General features: G+C 47.4%; 1 protein-coding gene and 1 pseudogene across 2 annotated transcripts in view; one reads left to right on the plus strand and one right to left on the minus strand.

Moving 5' to 3' along the window:
* Window positions 1-937: 937 nt before the first annotated feature.
* LOC147457587 (Glycosyl transferase, family 35) overlaps window positions 938-20,855 on the minus strand; it is a 104,787-nt gene continuing 84,869 nt past the window's right edge. Inside the window, exons 15-16 of one of the 2 annotated variants that reach the window (XM_086512453.1) lie at window positions 2,649-2,679; window positions 938-1,215 (exon numbers count right to left, since the gene is read on the minus strand). In XM_086512453.1, coding sequence (XP_086368579.1) covers window positions 1,160-1,215; window positions 2,649-2,679 — 87 coding nt within the window. In that variant the 3' untranslated portion in view covers window positions 938-1,159. The remainder of the gene's footprint in view (window positions 1,216-2,648; window positions 2,680-20,855) is intronic. The other variant, XM_086512452.1, reaches the window with a different exon arrangement.
* On the plus strand, window positions 8,824-11,509 carry LOC147457588 (uncharacterized; annotated as a pseudogene).

Here is a 20,855-nt window from a genome sequence, read left to right on the forward strand (position 1 = left end):
CAACCCATCTCCCGCTTTCACACATTCATAGATTAGCAATATCAGGCAAGTTTTCACCGCGAACTGATGCAGAGTCAACATTGGCAACTCCTTGAGAGCTAGGGAAGAAAATGGCCTTTAATTAAAAAAACATATCCCTCAAGGATTTTATTTTATGGCAGAGATACAAAATTTCACCCCTTACAAAATTTTTTATGTGTCATAGGACAACTTTGTACCTCCTCCAATCAATGCGATAAAGGCAAAGATACGCTTTGGTACCTCCAAAGCCTCTTCAACAAACCTGAGCCTAGGTGAGTATTAAGATGATCAGAGATGCCTCTGGCTATTCTTGTTGAACTTACGCGCACATGCACGCTTCATTGTGGAGCTCGCCACGCTCTAGGATAGGATCTGTTCAGAAGCAACAGACATATTTCGACCATAGCAATAGCTCTTAGGAACACCCCAAGATACATCACCTTTCAACTCATGGGACTCTCTTAGCCACAGAGATTAATCATTTCATCTCTCTCTTTCTCTCCTCGTCGGATAGATTTTAAGGTCTCTTGGTATAGTTTCCTACAAAGTTAAAATTCTCTCCTCCTCTCTCTCTCTCTCTCTCTCTCTCTCTCTCTCTCTACATAGCATTGACGGAGACTACAAGCAGAGGATTCGAGCCATACTCTCTCGACATCCAGAGTGCAGATGAGGATGGGTTCTAGTAGTAGTATCTTTGTTCTAGTTCTTTTGTACCCAAACGTGGTATTAGATTCACCATTTTGTAACAGATTGGTCTCATAGGTCATTTTGACCTTTTGAAGACGTTAATATAGCATTTATTTTCATTTCATTTCTCTCTCTCTCTCTCACACACACACACACACACACACACACACACACAGATTTTAACTTTCACTAGCATAGGAAGCAATGCAGGAATTGGTGTGTGAAGCAGTGAAGAAATTGGCGGATGTTCATATGCTTAATCTGTCACAGATAAGAGACAGAAATAGAAGTATTAACAAGACAAACTAAAATGACAAATGGTTTCTCTTTATTGCAAAAACTACATCAATGAGCTTGGCCGCCGACATGATTGTGCCAGTACTCTCATACTCATGGCACTGGGAGAGGTTTGATATCCCAGATCTCATTCGCATATTGATGAATGGTTCTATCACTGCTGAACATTGCAGATCCAGCAGTATTCAATATTGACATTTTCGTCCATCTCTGTATAAAAAAAAGCAAAAGATCTCTCTCTCTCTCTCTCTCTCTCTCTCTTTTTGGCTGTATAATGTGTACAAAGAGACGGTTGGGGATGCTCATGTTGAAGTTTATGCATCTCAAGTTTTATTTTACTTGACATGATTCTAGGTAGGGCAATTTCTATTGGATAGTATATAAGCACACCCAAGCCCCCATTGTATAATCATCAATTCATTACCGTGGTTGGTTGGTTTAGCAACTCTCTCTCTCTCTCTCTCGTTCGTGCATTCTCTCCCTAACGCTACATAAAATGGGCTAGTGTTTTGGAACCTAAAGGTCATCCATGATCAATTGTTGGCTATGGAAAGTGGTTGGGTTAGCACTCGGTTGCCTAAGCTCACACGAAGTCCTCCAAGGAGGTGTACATCCATTGTCTTGGATTCAAAAGCCAAAGGCAAATGGAAGAGCGCGGAAAGGGACAAAGGCAAAGGAAAACTTGACGAGGACGGTAGAGAGAGTGATTCCACCAAGGAGATCGGAATGGCACACGTGGCGGCAGTCACAATGGCCTCGGTGCCAGATTTCTAGCCCAATGGATGTTGCCGCAACATGCTTCATTTAGAGAGAGGCATGTGAGTGGCAAACAGGGGCAATTGGTGCTCCCATGTTTGAACCTATCCATTACAGTTCAAAGCACATTGCATCAGGCAAGGAACCAACATGACATATACAAAACACTATGGATGTCGTGCACACAATCCATATGTTGTTGGTTGGATTGGACAATGTGTGTTCCAAAGTTCATTATCTTGTAGAATCTTGGATGTGATGTGTTCACAGTTCACAAATGGGGATTAAAGGACGTAGTGTGGTCTACAGTTTAACTTTCTATGAGGCAACCCATGCTCAATATGGCATTCTTTTCACATGACAAGTTGGTGGTAACAAATTCGAGGTGTATCCAGTAGAGGACATTGTTGGGATGTCCATGGTAGCTTCTTCATCAACTTGGAAGTTGGGTCTTCCTACATATGTCCACTATGAGCTGCAAAGAGGGTGTAGTTAATGCATCTCAAATGAATGCTCAATGTGATCCTAGTTATAACTTTGTCTTTTAGGTAGGGCATTTTCTATTGGGTAGTATATAAGCACACCCAAGCCCCCATTGTATAATCATCACTTCATTGCTATGGTTGGTTGGTGGGTTCAAACTTCAACATCTCTCTCTCTCTCTCTCTCTCTCTCTCTCTCTCTCTCTCTCTCTCTCTCTCTCTCTCTCTCGTCCGCAGGCAAGTGGAGGGCTACGCACGCGGGTACTACAGGTTTATTTGCGCTAAAAAAGCCACGTTAGCCTAAGGTTAACTTTGACGGGCAGTGGGCAGCAAACGGCCAAGGTCTCGTGCAGCTTCTACAACAGTGTACAAACAGGAACCACAGAGCACAACTCTCTCTCTCACCATTCTTGCTGCTGCCCATTGCTCCCGTCACCTGCACATTTCACCCCCATCACACCCAACCATAGTCTTTTACACACAGCAGCAGCACAAAACACTTTCACTGCACAATATTCATACAGTATGTCATCACACACACACACCTGCATTGCATCATTACTACATAGTGTTGCACATTGCACTTTATTAACAGAAACAGCACCACCAAAAGAAAAAAAAAAGCAGGAACGTACAGACTGTCAGCCAAAACCAAACAGCAGGATCAGGTTACAAATCTTCAGACCTATCAGATTTTCAGCAGGCATAGAATTTCCAGAATTGCTTCTCTCTCAGCATACAGATTTTCAGCTATATTATGTATGCATAATTGAGGACAACAAATATATTCACATGGTACAAGTATCTTGAATAAACCAAAATGGAGCTGAGCCTCAGGATATTTGGCAGAGCAGATTGAGTGTCCCGCAGTGGGCTGTGGTAGTGCATATACCCGCATTCGGGTTGTGGTTATTACTTCTCCGCCTGGACTCAGTCGAGCCAGGGCGTCGAGCTATACCCGCATCGCTAATGGAGGCCATCAGCGCTTCGCCAGTGGAGGCCACGATCGTTTCGCCAGTATGTAAGCCCCATATAAAGGCAACCTTTGTGCTTACAAACAAGCGGATAACACAAATAGAAAGGGAGATGAAAGAATGGAAAGCAGACACGGAGGGATGGTGGAAAGAGAAGGCCAACCTTCTTCAAATGTTCCTCAACGAAGGCGCACAATGGAAGAAGGAGAAAGAGGACTTGCACGCAGAGCTACAAGCACTTAAGGCGGATTCACAAGCACTTAGAGAAGAGGTCACAGCCCTCAAGCGAGAGCTTGCGGATAGAGTGGACTGGAAGAAGGGGAATTCCAGCCCTCGGTGATAGAGGAGATCAAGGTCATTAAGGAGCAGGTACGGATGATCACAGAGGAGAAGCAGAAGGTGGTAAAGACGTCTTCGTGGATGGATGTGATCACGAAGACGCAGAAGAAGGCGGATGAGGCCGAGAAATGGATAGAAGTCGCTAAGAAAGGGAAAGGGAAAGAAACCACATCCGTTCCCACTCCTACAATCATCAACATGACTCTAGAAGAAGAGCAATGAAGGAAAACTAGAGCCTTGCATGTAAGAGTAACCGGTCTAAAAGACCAAGATGATGTGGCAGGGGAAGTCGAAGAACTTCTCCGCATGATGGGTAGTGAGGCTACTCATACAAAGGCATGGAGGGTAGGGAAGAAGACACAAGGCAATGGGGAGACTTCAAAAGGGAGAGCTTTAATCATATGTTTCCCATCCATGGAGGCAAAGAAGGACTTCTTGAAGAAGCGCCCTACACCAAAAAAAACGCGCATATTCCTTGGAGATGACCTCACTCTCACATAGCTTGCGCATATGAGAGAGGTAATGCCAGAGATTCAAGCGGCAAGGGAGAAGGGAAAGACGGCCTTCTACAGAGATGGCCGGGTGGTGATTGTAGAACGGCACTCCACATGACGGTGCGAGACCTATGGGACCACACTCAAAGTTGCCACTTGGAATTGTAATGGATCTATGCGTCTTGATGTGGGTGCTTTTGAGGATAGTTTTACGGGAAGAGACATCGTCTTCTACTCTGAGACACATCAGGCCCCAGGGCAATCTATGCCTCACATAAGTGGATATAGATGGGAGACAGCTTGTAGACAGGAGACACGATCAGAGCACAGAGGGCGGGGCTCAGGAGGAGTGGCAATGTTATTCAGGGAGGAGTTGCAGCCATTGATACATATAGCCCGCACGGATGAGCAAGCTAGGTACATGTGGGTGAGATTGAGAGCAGAGACAGGCAGATATCTCTACATTGCTATTTGCTACTTTCCCCCGAGTACGTCAGTTTATACACCACCTAGAGGACAGTCCCCCTTCTCTATTTTGGATGATGACATATGGGAGTTCTCTAGAGATGGTGACATCATCATTCTAGGGGATTTCAATGCTAGGACTGCCCATCATCAGAGAGTATTTTATGATACTTCAAAGGAGATGATGAGAGAGTTGGATGTTGCAGAGACGGGCATATCCAGATTATCACAGGATGGAGAACACACTGAGTATGGAGGATACTTGATAGACATGGGGACTGCACATGGATTGGCCATCTTGAATGGCCTACAGAGATTTCCCGCTGCGGGGGGTTTTACATGCTTTCCACACAAACATGGAGCCAGCACCGTGGATTATGTCATGGCACAGCCGAGCCTCATCTCTAGTATCCAAGATCTCACGGTTGGACCGAGACTTGTTGGTGTGGCAGTGGACCATGCTCTTGTGTGGTTGACCATCTCTTTTCAGTTTAGTGTAGCACACACGCTACGGGCAGCAGTCCCTACTCGCTACACCTTCACACGGGAGACGGACTCTGTATATATAGATGGGATCTATAGACGCCTGTGCATAGAGGAGCCAGGGCGACCTCTGGAGGAGCTTACTACTATACTGACATAGACACTACATGATGCAGCAGCAGAGGCATACCCACATACCCAGCCTGAGCAGAGACGCCGTTCAGTGAGCATGCCCCAAAACAGTTGGTATGATGAGGAATGCCGGGACACTAGAGCTAGACTTCATAGGGAGGTGCTTTTAGGGGACATCACTCACAGACTGACTTTCGACGCCTAGTGCGACGGAAGAAGAGGACATTTTTGGCTCGCCTAGAGCAGGATCTATACCAGCTATTCTTGAGTCAGGACTCATGTGAGGCATGGCGGCTCTTTCATGAGCACTCCCCCCCCCCCTGCCATCACTTCTACAGAGGCCTGGGGCCAGTATGTGTAACAAACTGCTGACGTGTCAAAGCCTAAAGAATGGAGTCAACTTACAGATGTGGCCGAGGGGCCTAAACCCTAATTTCTGCCAGAAACCCTAACTGCTGAAACCCTAATTCTGGAAACCCTAACCCTAAAACCTGCAAACCCTAATTTCTGCCAAAAACCCTAACTGCTGAAACCCTAATTCTGGAAACCCTAACCCTAAAACCTGCAAACCCTAATTCTGCTGCCAGAAACCCTAAAACTGCAGAAACCCTAACCCTAACCCTAAGGACAGATTTCTGCATTTTGCGCTGCCTGATGACGTGGCAAGCTGTACGGATTTCCGTGATTTACGCTGGCAGCTTTTGGCATTGCTTTTTGGACCAGAAGCTTTTGAGTTTGAAAGTTTTTCATGTAAACTGCTTTTTAGGCCAAGGGCCTTTAAATATGAGGCTAGGGCTCATTCTCTGGCATGCTTCCTGGAGAAGGTGCAGAGTCTGGAGTACCGGCTTGTACTTTGATGATGCAATATAAAGAAATACCGAAAGGGGCGCCAAGGTTTGGGGCCAATACTCTCTGGGGTGGAATTCCGCCACTCCGTGTCGCGTGTCGTCTCTCTCTCTCTCTCTCTCTCTCTCTCTCTCTCTCTCTCTCTCTCTCTCTCTCTCTCTCTCTCTCTCTCTCTCAGTTCAGTTCTTATTGAAGTGCTAAGAGTTTGTTCAGTCTGTTCTTTTCTATTGGCACGTGGTGCCCGTCTTGTGACAGTATGCATCATCTCTGTACACAGTTCCTGAGCAGCCCCCCCTTCCCGACCCCCCCGATCCATGCCCACACACATATGCTTTTTTCACCGCTGAGATGGTGAGGAAGGCCATTGACAGGATGAGGACTGGGAGAGCATATGATCATGATGGCTTAGTGGCTGAGCATTTCACGCATGCCAAAGATTTACTAGCAGAGCTTCTAGCAGTTATGTTTAACCGTGCCATGTGTGAGGGCTTGCCTGATACTTGGAGCCTATCTACTATTGTACCTATCTTCAAGTAGGGAGACCCTATGGAGCCTGGGAATTATCGCACTATCATGACACACATTGGCACGGTTGTACGCATCTATTCTTGAGCAACAGCTGAGTAGATGGGCAGAGAGGGAGGGGATACGCGCAGCAGGGCAGGCAGGTTTCAGGAGGGGTTTTTCTATGCTTCACCATATCTTGACACTCAGAGCCATCATTGAGGAGGGCAGATCGCGTGGGAGACGGATCTATTGTAGCTTTGTGGATTTCCGCAAAGCATTTGACAGAGTGCCCAGAGCTAGATTGATGCGCAGATTACAGCAGATGGGAGTACCCACAAAGCTCATTTGGGGGGTCATGGCATTATACAGGTCAGTAGTAGGGCATGTACGCACCCCAGAGGGTCTATCAACACCAGTTTACTCCACTATTGGGGTGAAGCAGGGCTGCCCGCTCTCTCCTACTCTATTTGGTATGTATGTGGATGACATTTCTGACTACATTGAGAGAGATGGTGATAGAGGTGCACAGCTGGCAGGGACATGGATTCCACTATTGTTATATGCTGATGATATTGTGTTGATCTCCGACTCTCCGGAGGGGATGCAACGTCACTTGGATGCTCTGCATCGCTTTGCCCAGGAAAGTGGTTTGTCCGTCAACCTTGGTAAAACCAAGGTCATGGTATTTAATACCACCCCACAGTGGATCAGGAGGTCAGCGCCAACATTCAGATACGGCCAGGAGAAGGTGGAGTATACAGATGCTTACACTTACCTTGGAGTGGTTTTTAGTGGGCCAGCATTTTCATTGAGGAGGGCAACAGAGACTAGATTGACCAGAGCCCATGCAGCATTGGGTAGATTGGAAAGGATGTGTTCACAGGTTCAGTTTCAGGAGCCTCGGACGAAGCTCTGGCTCTTTGACACTTTGGTGGCTTCTGCATTGCTTTATGGAGCTGAGATTTGGGGACCTTCACTGGATCATCACGGGAGGACAAGCCGCACTGATGGATGGGGCAACATGGAGAAGCCTCTGGTCTCTACGATCTCGCGGCTCATTAGATCCAAAGCCTCAGTACCACGTACTATTGTACGAGCAGAGCTAGCTGCCCTGCCACTAGTGGTTGAGGCGCTCACCAGATCTGTCTCCTTCATACACCGCATGTGGGAACTTCCTAGAGACAGATATGCACGCCTTGACCTTGAGTCCTCTCGACAGTTAGCCATGCAGGGAGATACAACATGCTGGTATGGGGAGATGGCATCATGGTTTCAGGTGCATGGGTTCAGCATAGACAGATTGCCTCCCTTCCAGTACTCACTAGATGCGCTGTCTCTGACTCTTACACAGTCCGAGATCACCAGGCTCATTCGCCAAGACTTGACTCAGCTAGACATGAAGAGGACATGGATACAGCCGACACAGGGGCCGGGCACGAAGATGGCTTTCTACAGAGAGCATCTCCTCCAGCTTACGGAGGATGGTTTTGTGACGAGGCCCAGATACATGGACACCCACTTGTCTCATGGGATACGATCTGCTATTGGCCAGATACGCACATCGTCACACCAACTGCGGATTGAGACAGGGAGATAAAGTGGAGTACCAGCAGAGGCCAGGACATGCCCCCTGTGTGACATCGAGCCTGAGACAGAGTTGCACTACACATGCCACTGCCCCGTCTACTACGAGATACAAGGCCGCTTCCATTGCTTGTTCAGAGAGGGCTTTGGACCATTCTCTAGAGTCATGCGATACGAGGATCAAAGATGCCTGGGTTTGTTTTTGCTCGAGCTGCGCAGACACAGAGAGAGCCTCATGAGAGAAGAGGCCAGCCAGACTCAGAGACAGATCACAGACTTCTTTAGAGCTGCCACTGGACACCCGGAGGAGTTACCACCGCAGCAGAGCTCGTTGCCTCACACAAGAGGCACACTGATCGACCGAGCGACTGAGCTGGGGAGATCCAGACGCCCACGACTGAGGAGGACTACACAGCATCGACGGAGGCTGCATCAGAGGATTCGGATCACTTTGGCTCGACATGCACGACGCTCGGTCAGACTACTGACCATGGAGGAGATTGATGGGATCCGCCAGCGACCGATGTTGGATCTCCTGTGATCTAGCTATCCCGGCTACCTGTTTAGCTGCTTAGTTCACACCTAGCAGTTCAGGATTCCATAGTATTTCATTTTGTCATTTTGTCATCTTGTTACTCTGACTTTGTATCAGATCCACCACATTGTAACTTTCTGGTCTCATAGGTCACTTTGGCCTTTTGAAGACGTTAATATAACATTTCATTTCATTTCATTTCTCTCTCAATGATCTGTAGGATGATCAAGGCTAAGGCCTCGGTTCCTCATGCAATTGTCAGAGCACAGCTAGCTGCCCCTTCTTTGGTGGTGGAGGCTCTGACGAGATCAGTGACATTCATACACAACTTATGGGAGCTCCCACGAGATCATTACGCTCAACGGTGTGGTGACGCAGGATACTGTGGCTATCAAAGGTATGACAACGAGTGGCCCTTCACCAACCCTCCACTGCACCATAAGATGGGGAGTGCTACAGCTCGGGGCCACAAGGAGGGTAGTCTCTCACCATGTGCCCAAACTCGTGGCACTTGCGGTACTGATCTGGGCGACCAGTAACCACCAGCCTCTGTAGAAAGGAACTCTCTCTAGTGGGATCTCAAAGTCGTACTAAATCCAGGAAATGGGCGTCTCCAAGTGCGTATACCTGTATTCGTGGAGTGCCAATCTTCGTAGCTAGTGAACGTGGTAAAATCGAGCCCCACCTAGCGTCTACGCCAATAAGATAATCTAAGAGATGAACTAGGAGAGACGAAAAGGAGAGTGACTGAAATAAAGGGATCCGCTGTTGACGATCAAACTCCTGAAAGAACTTTAGCGTCCAACGTTCTAAAGTCCACAACCGGGTCCCAACCACAGCAGGGGAGCGACTGTAAGAGACTCAGAACAGCGCTCGTTTGAAAGTTGTACCTGAAAGACGCCACAACCAGCATGATTTGCTCTAGGATGCTGCCCTTGGAGCCACCGAGTGCAAACTGAAGCAACTCTCGCACTATGAAGGGGAGAGGCTCACCATCCGCCCACCAACCAGAGTCCGACCCAGATAATATTAAGTGGCCGTCTCAATACTGGCTAGGTCCTCCATAGTCAGGTCACACGTGAAGGGTGTGTGGACATTCGTTGTGAAGCTCACAGCAGGTGCAGTAGCGGCCATGAAGTAAGAAATGACCAAAGGGTTTATCTCGAAACATCGAAGCATTCTCTCTCTCTCTCTCTCTCTCTCTCTCTCTCTCTCTCTCTCTCTCTCTCTCTCTCTCTCTCTCTTCAGGAGGTTTGTCTGAGGCTATTGCTAGCACCATTGGTGTTAAGCAGGGCTGCCCACTCTCCCCCACTCTCTTCGGACTCTACATCGACGAGATTTAGGACTACATTCTACGAGCTAGAGGAGAGGGGTCAGACCTCGCAGGTACACCTGTACACATTTTATTATATGCTGATGACATTACATTGATTTCAGAGTCACCCGAGGGATTACAGCACCACTTGGCTGCCTTGGATGAGTTCAGTTCTGTACACACAAGGGTTTGACAGTAAACCTTGGCAAGACCAAGGTCATGATCTTCCACACCTCTCCCATGGTGAGGGCTACAACAGTATTCACAGCCACCGGCGGACAGATAGAGGTCGTCACTTCATATATCTACCTTGGAGTCACATTCACGAGTTTTGCCTGGTCTCTTCTCCATGAGACAGGCAGCCACAGACAGACTAACACGGGGGTACGCAGCGCTGGCCATGTTAGAGCGGCAATGTCACCAGGCACACTTCCAGGAGCCCCATACGAAGGGGTGGCTATTTGACACACTAGTCACACCAGCTATGATGTATGCAGCGACAGTTTGAGCCCCAGGCCTCACAGACACCCAGCGGAGTGCGGTCGAGAGGCCCCAGGTACGTATGATCTCGCGATCATTTCGCGGGAAGCCGACACTTCCACATGACATCATCAGAGCAGAGCTAGCGGCACCTCCCATGGTAGAAGAAGCATTGTTCCAGGCTATCTCCTTCATTCAGAGGATGAGAGAGCTCCCAGCAGACAGACTCACACGTAGAGCATTTGAGGCAGCTATACAAACCTCAGAGACAGCGTACGACAGAGCTTGGTACACTCAGGTTAGAGCATGGTTTGGCTGACATGGCCTGGACAGGGACAGACTACCACCCTTTCAGTATGACCCAAATTCACCCCACATCCGCCTCTAACGTAGTGAGAGGAATACTATGCTCAGACCGGATCTTTGGCAGCTCTACACCAGTCGGACATGAGTCACACCCACCGACCTGGCATCTAGACGGTCACATTACCGAGATCAGTTCCTGGACATACTAGCAGACGAATTAATCAAGCGACCACAATACATGGATACTTACATGCCTCATAGCTCGAGAGTAGCTATTGGCCAGCTGCGGGTTTCCTCACATCGACTAGAGATTGAGACTGGCAGAGCATCAGACACACCAAGAGAGAAGTGGATATGCCGGGTATGCAGAGTAGAGCTAGAGGATGAGGAGCACTTTGTAAGCAGATGCAAAGCATATGATGACATCAGAGGCAGATCTGAGGGTTTATTCCAGGGCAGCCTACCCTTCGAGAGATCATGGACTCCAGAGATCAGCGCCAGCTGGGGCGATTCTTACTAGAGATATAGAGCCACAGAGAAGCCTTACTTGAGCCCACGACAACTCAGACAGGAGGGAGACAGGACGGAGACAAACCCAGCTCACTGACTTCTTCGTCTCACGACATCTACCAGCCCCCCCACCACCCGACACACAGAGAGGGGTGACTCTTCAGCAGGCTAAGACCTCCAGAGCTAGGAGACAGCCCCATGCTAAAGGCTGCCGGGCCCCAGACTTCATTGATGCCAGATTGCGGAGATTCAGACCCGTGATCGCCGAGCCACTGAGAAGAGACGAGCCCAGATGATGGCCGACCCAGCTGCAGCCATCCGAGCAGCCCTAGCTCCAGCTCCACCCATGTACCACATCTTACACCCACCCCTTAGCACAGGATGGAGCTAGTTAGCTAGTCACCCAGATGCATATCATGCTTGTACTACCCTCTTGCATATAGGCTACCATAGAGATAGCGCTCCACACACTCACACTCTCATCATGGAGATTTGTATCAGCTTTATCAGTCAGTTTTTTTCAGCACTTTTGTCTTTCCAATTGACGGAAGACACACCCATGTACATTGAGATTTGTCTCATAGGCCGATTTCGGAGACGTAAAAAATCTCTCTCTCTCTCTCTCTCTCTCTCTCTCTCTCTCTCTCTCAATCAATGAGGGAAAAGGACCAAAGATGTCTTGGAATGTATCTACCGAGTTACACACACACAGATAGTTTTTTTACTCCCAAGAAAAAGATCCTTCCATTAGTTGATAAAAACTACCCTATGTTGAGAGGGCTACATCAAAGGCATGGGGAGACTTTCCCAATGAGTAAACAAAATATGTACAATGAGGCTAAATCACAAAATGGGAGGAGGGAAGAGACACACAGGTGGCTGGTAGTGGCCATCTTGGGTGCACCCTCAACCATGGAGAAGAAAGGCCCTAGGCGCTAGAGTTGCGGGAAAGCCTCTCTGCGCTCTCACATGCGGTCAGAGCTGCCCTGATGTCTCTCAAACTGATCCCTAAGAGTATCAATCTGCTCCAACCAAAAGTCACTAACAGCCTCCGCCTGTGGGATAGGGAGAGCCTTGAAGATGCGAAAGGAACGGGCCCGCCAAATGAACCAGAGTGCCAGGCCAAAAATGAGCTCCCCGCTGCTGTAGCTCTGTGTGCAACTAGCCACTGGAACAAAGTGACTCGCCTCGGCTATTTGGAGTCCCACAACCGCTCCCAAAAACCTGACAAGAACTCAACTGTGCGACCCTCCTCCTACCAATGAAGTGCTGCAGCAGGACGAGCCTCTCTCTGTGCTGCCACTATGTGTCTCCCCAGTCGAACAATGTACTGAAAGAAGGGGATCCTAGGGTGATCTCTTGAAAAGAAGGAGTCTCTCCAAAACCAATCTCCAGGGTCCCACTGCACTCGTGCCGGGGGCAACTCTCCCAAGCCCAAAGCCGCCAGTGGCCTGTCTCAAGATCTATTGGGTCAAGATCTATGACACAAGTCCTCCCACAGATGCCCACTACACGTATCCTCTAAAACCATCACTCTGGTACCTGAGGAGCCTCTACTGAGACTCTGTGCAGACGACCCTCTCCCTGAATCTCAAAGAACATGGGGGGAACGGCATCTGAGCAAGCATGAACTGTGATGAGGACCTTTAGTCGCGTGAAGGCCCCCCATCCGTCTGGGAGCTGCTGTCTCTAGAAGGGTGAGCCAATCAACTGGTAAAGCCTTTGTAATGTCCTGGCACATGCTCTGCACCCCTCTCATGCCTCGTAGCTGGATGCTCTGAGACACACATATAGTTTATTGAGAAGATCTGGAGAGAGACAATCTGAGAGAGAGATTACTGGTTTCTTCAGATCGAATGCTTAGAAGCAGCCACCACTGCAAAGCTCAGCTCATACTCACACCGTACTCTCACACTTTCATTGGAGCTAGGGAGATCGAGACGCCCACGACTGAGCAGAGGAGCTAGACAGCATCAACAGAGACTACAACAGAGGATTCGAGCCATACTATCTCGACATCGAGAGTACACATGAGGATGGATTCATCATCCATTATATCACCCTCTTGTATTGGGCACCCATTGTATCAGTGGTCACACATACCCCACACACTTCCACCTAGTAGCACTTCTAGGTTTATTTTAGTATCTCTTTTTTAGTACCCAGACATGGTATCAGATTCACCAATTTGTAACGATAGGTCATTTTGGGCTTTTGAAGACATAAATATATCATTTTGTTTATCCGTCTGTCTGTCTGTGTGTGTGTGTGTGTGTGTGTCTCACTTGTTTTCCTCATAAACATAGGGCTAGCACAATGGATTATGTTTTGGCTCAGCCCAGTTTCATACCCTCTATTCAGGACTTTACATCGATCCCACGCCTATTGGGGTAGTAGTAGATCATGCCCTCCTCACATTTACCGTCTCATTCCAGTTCAACACAGCTCGACCGGTACAGACATCTAAGCATACCCGATATACTTTTAATTCGAAGACTGTCTACATAGATGGTATCTACATACGATTATGTACAGAGGATCCGAGGAGACCTCTAGGGGAGCTCACTTATATATTGATAAACACTACATGATGCAGCAACAGAGGCATACCCACACACTGAGCTTGTGAAGCGATGACGTTCTAGGAGCATACCCCAGAATAGCTGGTATGACGAGGAGTGCAGAGAGACTAGAGTCCAACTTCAAGGGAGGTACTTCTAGGAGTCATTACTCACAAGCAGTCACGGATTGTTTCTCGGCGTTTGGTACGACGGAAGAAGAGGCGTTTAGTACGCTAGAAACTATGCAAGCAAATCTCTGGCATGTATAAAATGCTCTACTACCAGGCCATTGTGATCATATACTCTCTATCTTCATCCTATCAATGGCTTTCTTCACCATCTCGGCGGTAAAGAAAGCACATGTGTGTGGGCATGGCTCTGGTGCATCTGGAAGAGGTGGCTGCCCCGAGACAATGTAGAGAGATGATGCATACTGACCCCATACCTCCGTAGAAGTCATGACTGCTGGGGGAGAGTGCTCATGGAAGAGTCGACATGTCTCGCGTGAATCTTGGCTCAAAAACAACTGATATAAATCTTGCTCTAGTTGAGCTAGAAACGCCCTCTTCTTCATTCGTACCAAACGCCCTCTTCTTCCGTCGTACCAAACGCCCTTCTTCTGTCGTCCCATCAGAATCCATTAGCATCAGTTAGGGGAATTTTCCAATGCATTTAACCTATTTTCCTATTTTTTTGTTATTTTCACTTATTATTTTTAAGTGACTTTCCAACAAAAATAGGTAGGGCAATTTTGCTAAGTTAATATACAAGCAAACCCAAGTTAGCACTTTCTGGCAGAAGAGGCAGCAGGAGCTTCCCGCTCAACAGGCAACTTCTCAGCAGTACCTCCATCACTTGGCGTTTTGGAGTTCCCACCTCGCCTACACCATTAGAGCCCTAGCGTTTTTGGATACAGATACCAGCCCGGCATTTCCGCTTGCAGTTACCGCCGGCAACATCAGATTCCCAACATTTCCCCCTTGCATGATCGCCCCACAGTACCATTCAGCCCAGCGTTTTTCATTACAAAAACGCCAGCAAACCATCAGCAACATCAGCGTTTTTGGATTGTAGAGCCAGATCAGCCTAGCGTTTTTGGCTAGCAGCAGGACCCATCAGCATTTTTGATTCTCAGCACTTACCGCAGCAGATACTCGCAGTTTCCAGCCTATGACACAGTAGCAGATCAGCCCCAAGTTGGTTGCAGATGTTCACCCATTTTCAGCCGTAAAAACGCAACCAAAACAGTCATTTTCAGCCACCGAAACAGTCCCGAAATTCAGCGATTAGAGATCTCAGATTTCAGCCATCAAGTCGTCGTCGTCGTCGTCGTCGGCATAGTCCCATTGCATCAGTCCATTGCATTTGCATTGTACACCTTTGTGCAATCAAAGTAGACCACTCTCGCCGACGAGAGTGGGGCCTTCGGAGGAGGGTTTTACAACCTCTCGGGTGTCGTATCTCTTCTCTCTCCTTCTCTCAGACTCATTCACTTGCACGCACAATATCCACTCACTTGTTCGTGATCATAGCATTCTCCGTAAGACGGAAAGCTCTCTCTTTCCCTAAGAACTAAAAGGAACCTTGAGCAATAAAGATCACTAATCTTGAGAAAATACAACATTCATTCCGCTGCACCTTACATTGGTATCAGAGCTTTGGAAGTGTTCTGCATTACTCAAGGAAAGAACCACAAGATTTTTTTTTGCTTGTTGAGGTCGCACGAACCCAAGTTTACTTGGGCGTGGCGATTCCTAATCGTGTTTTGTTGAAGAGTGACAGGAATCCCAAGAAAGAAGGGCTTGTCCAGCCTCCCCTTGTGTCTCTTTTCACTCATTGAGAGCGGACCGTGCACTTAGCGGCCAACCAATCGACGTGAGGTGGGAAAAAGCAACCTTGGTGTGAGCGCAAGGCTGCCAAGGGGTGCGCCCGCAGAAAAGGGTAGAACTCGGGTGAAGAGAAGATCCTTCTCCAACGCGATTTGCAAGCGAAAGAAACCCTCAAGAACCTCAAGAACCCAAGACCCTCAAGACTCAAGAACCTCAAGAACCCTAGATTCTCACGAATCAAGGACCTCAAGAACCTCGAGAACCCAAGTTCCTCGCGAACTTCAGAACCCAAGATTATAGTGCATGGTCGTCACCCGAAGCGGAATGGATACTTCGCATACAGGTGATGAGCATGAGAGAGGCGACGAGGACTCGTCCCCACCCGGAGATGATTTCTTCAACCCTCCCCCTTCGCCATCTACGCCACCAAGTGCGCCAAATCCTATGGAGGAAATGGTCAAGCAGATGATGGCCATGATGGATAGACAAGAAGCAAGTTGCCTTGCTCAGGACTGTGAGCGCCTTGCTCAGGAACGTGAGCACCTTGCTCATGAGCGTGAGCGCGATGAAAGAAACGCAAGACTTGCCGCACAACAAGAAGAAAATCGACTTGCTCTCGAACGCAAGCGCGATCAACGAAATGAACGAAAAACAGAAAAGGACGCCGAGCGTGAAGCTCAAAGGGAGCTTCGCAATCAAGAATTTATTGCCAAAGTCCTAGCCTGGAAGACCAAACCACCCAAAGATCGTGGAAGTTCGTCAAGTGGCGCAAGCCACGACGCGGATTCCAACCATCCAGTTACAGAAAAGTTGACTTTCAGTAAGTATGACGGTAAGATGGATGCTATAGTTATTCATTCTTGGTTGCATCAATTTAATGCTTATTTTGCGACAACTAAGAAGACAGGAAATAGCAAATTTTTGACGGCAGCTATGTACCTTGCCGGTGATGCCATTAATTGGTACCACGCATGGCAAGAGGCACAGCTAGTCGCGCACCTAGAGGCAGCTGACGATTTCACGCCCCTCTCTTTTAGTTGGGCTGATTTCCAAGACAAGCTCAAGGTGCGGTTTATGCCACCTCAATACCTTGCACGATTGAAGGACGATGGGCGCGCTCTCAAGCAAAATGGTATGCCAGTTATGTCTTTTTCTAATCGTGTTTTGCAGCTAGGTACCCAATTACACATGTCGGATGATGAGCGCAAAGAGGCTTTCTCTTTGGATTGGACGAGTATATCAAGTACGATGTCGAGGTATTCGATCCAATCGATCTCAACAAGGCGGTAGCGATTGCTCTCGCACAGGAGATGAAGCACAACAAGGGAAAGCCTAAGGAGAACAAGACTTCCACAAGTACCTCGCAGACTTCTCAGAACCCTCAGAACGGTAAGAACGGTAAGAATGGTAAGAATGATAACTCTTCTAACCAATCTTCCAACAGTCTCTCATCAAAGAATTCTTCCAATGAATCTAAGGGTAAGGCTAACACAACTGCTAAACCTAAGCTTACTCCATATAAAAAGGTAGCACAAGGAAATTGTAGGAGGTTACATCACTTCGGAAGAACAAAGCACTTATTCTAAGGAAGGTCGTTGTTTTCATTGTCACATTAAGGGTCACATAAAAAGAACATGTCCTAAGCTTGAATCGAATGAATCTAAAGAACCCATAGCACCCACTACATATGTCAATGCAATGAATGATAACACGATTGTGCCCAAAGTTTCTCAGGACCCTCCCATAGATGATTCTCTCATTAAATGTTATGGTCGTACGTCGGGGCACCGTTTTGTCATATTGTTTGACCCAGGTAGTATGCATGATGTGATCAGTCCCTCTCTTGTTGAGAGAGCCCGCCTCGAAGTTAGTCCAAGATCTCCTATCGAGGTCTGTGGCTTTCGTCCTGGTACGGACGCTCTCATCACGGAGGAGTGCTTTGATGTGTTGTTTGCAATTCAACAGACTACCTTCACTAGAAGATTTGTTGTTTCTCCTCTCTCAGGATGTGAGATGATTTTGGGCATTCGATGATTTCGTGATAATGACGCTCTCATGAAATTTGCGGCTAACACTATAACTCTTAATGCCGACAGTGATTCTCCTATTGTCATTCATGGCGAGGACATTGCTCCTTCTCCATCTCTCATTGCTAATATGCAGGACAAGGTTGAAAGGATTCGGGATAAGGAGATTCTCTCAATCTCTTTTTCTCCACAACATGACACACAGGATTTGCATGATTATGAGAAGCATGATGATTTGAATGATAATGATTTACATGATGATTTGGATGACAATCACAAGCATGATGAAATGCATGAAGATGATGTGATTGTTCACAAGGATGAAGTATTAGTGAATGCTTTTCCTAGCGAAGCTAACCTTGTTGTAGATTCGATCAATCACGAAGATCCGATCTTGGCTTTCAAGTCGAGGTCCAAAGAACCCCCACAGGACGATTCGATCATTCAGGAAGAACCGATCTTGACTCTCGAGCCTTGGTCCAAAGAACCCTCACAGGAAGTATTGTGTGTTCGCGTGATTGATACGCACGCATTGTTCGAGTCTTTCATTCGTGACAGTTTCTTGTATTTTAGTCAGCATCGTTATGTGATTCCTTTTACTAGGCATGACATATTGTATGTTGAGCACGTTTCTCTCATAGATGAGCATGAATGTATGCGGATTATTCATGAAAAGTTGAAAAGTATGCATGTCAAGAAGTCGCATTCCATGTCTCTTCCTTGGCATGACACAGTTTCCGAAAGAGCACATGATTGTATGAGCACCAAGCATGGGCATTTCCATTGTGATTTGCCACAGCTGATTAATTTCGATCAAACAGAAAAGATTCGATCTCATTGTTTGCATGTGTTTGATGAACGGGTTGTCACTCCGTCTCTATGTTCATCGACATTGCATACACAGTCTTTAGACAAGACAAGATTTTTTTTTCTTCACTTTACATGGAATGCGTATGTTCATGGTTTTGTGTTGGAGATGGTTTCAAGAATTTTCAGCTATGGAGATTCTTGAAGACAAAGGAAGCAGATCTCTAGACGAAGTTGACGCAAGAAAGGAGATTCAAACGACTTTGTGTTGCTTTCGGCGCAGCCCAAAGAAGCAAGCATTGCAGACCTTTATGAAGTTCAAGTACCGCACGACCTACACATCAGAGTGGGCCGGCGAAGAGTCCCTTCCAGGATTCCGGATGTTGTTGGCAATCTCCCTCGACGCCATACAGTTCGGTACCAGTACCTCACTTTGAAAAGGAGGGGATGTCACGTGACACATCCCAACCCTATGTGTCCGTGGACAAGCTACACCACAGCAGGGTTCAACCAATTCAATCAAGTCTAGATTACCAGTGATCTGGCACTTTTGTGAGTCTATTCGTAGACCGTGCATGCCCAGTCACCGCGTGTAGATGCATATCCTCCGGTTGCACACAGCATGATCATCGGAATTCCCATCAGAATCCATTAGCATCAGTTAGGGGAATTTTCCAGTGCATTTAGCCTATTTTCCTATTTTTTGGTTATTTTCACTTATTATTTTCAAGTGACTTTCCAACAAAAGTAGGTAGGGCAATTTTGCTAAGTTAATATATAAGCAAACCCAAGTTAGCACTTTCTGGCAGAAGAGGCAGCAGGAGCTTCCCGCTCAACAGGCAACTTCTCAGCAATACCTCCATCACTTGGCGTTTTGGAGTTCCCACCTCGCCTACACCATCAAAGCCCTAGCGTTTTTGGATATAGATACCAGCTCGGCATTTCCGCTTGCAGCTACCGCCGGCAACATCAGATTCCCAGCATTTCCCCCTTGCATGATCGCCCCACAGTACCATTCAGCCCAGCGTTTTTCAAAATGCCAGCAAACCATCAGCAACATCAGCGTTTTTGGCTAGCAGCAGGACCCATCAGCATTTTTGATTCTCAGCACCTACCGCAGCAGATACTTGCAGTTTTCAGCCTATGACACAATAGCAGATTAGCCCCAAGTTGGTCGCAGATGTTCACCCATTTTCAGCCGTAAAAACGCAGCCAAAACAGTCATTTTCAGCCACCGAAACAGTCCCGAAATTCAGCGATTACAACATCTCAGATTTTCAGCCATCAAGTCGTCGTCGTCATCAGCATAGTCTCATTGCATTTGCATTGTACACCTTTGTGCAATCAAAGTAGACCACTCTCGCCGACGAGAGTGGGGCCTTCGGAGGAGGGTTTTACAACCTCTCGGGTGTCGTATCTCTTCTCTCTCCTTCTCTCAGACTCATTCACTTGCACGCACAATATCCACTCACTTGTTCGTGATCATAGCATTCTCCGTAAGACGGAAAGCTCTCTCTTTCCCTAAGAACTAAAAGGAACCTTGAGCAATAAAGATCACTAATCTTGAGAAAATACAACATTCATTCCGCTGCACCTTACAGTAGTAAATGTTTCCAAGATGAGCTGCTAGGCAACGAGCGTTAGGGTTTCTGCCAAGTGGGAAGCAACCGTAGCGCACATTTTCTAGATTTTGTGTGGGGGCTGGGTGATGCAGCAAACGCAGTGCTTCGCAACAGCAGAGCAAGCAAGGCAAACAAGCACACGCCATAGCAAGAGAGTGAGCAAAGAACAATGCAAAGCGTACGTGAGGCACAAACACCAGTAATTGTCAGCTCACAGTAACCAATTTGCAGGCAACAACAATGTGTAGGTTTCTGAACGTCGTGCGACAGCAATTTCTTTCCACACAACTCTCTCTCTCTCTCTCTCTCTCTCTCTCTCTCTCTCTCTCTCTATATATATATATATATATATATATATATATATATATATATATATATATATATATATATATATACACACCTCTCGTTTGTTTTTGCTCGAGCTACGCAAACAAAGAGAGAGCCTGATGAGAGGAGAGGCTAGCCAGTCCCAGAGACAGATCACAGATTTCTTTAGAGCTGCCACTGGACACCAGGAGGAGTTACTACCACAGCAGAGCTCGTCGTCTCACACCAGAGTCACATTGATCGACCGAACAACTGAGCTAGGAAGATCCAAACGCCCACGACTACGAAGGACTACACAGCATCGGCGGAGGCTGCATCAGAGGATTCGGATCACTTTGGCTCGACATGCACGACGCCCAGTCAAACTACTGACCATGGAGGAGATTGATGAGATCCGCCAGCGATCGATGCTGAATCTCTTGTTGATCTAGCTATCCTAGCTAGCTGTTGTTCACACCTAGTAGTTTAG

Source organism: Adiantum capillus-veneris, chromosome 5, assembly GCF_014529385.1.
Source record: "Adiantum capillus-veneris isolate H3 chromosome 5, ASM1452938v2, whole genome shotgun sequence".
NCBI classification, from domain to species: domain Eukaryota; kingdom Viridiplantae; phylum Streptophyta; class Polypodiopsida; order Polypodiales; family Pteridaceae; genus Adiantum; species Adiantum capillus-veneris.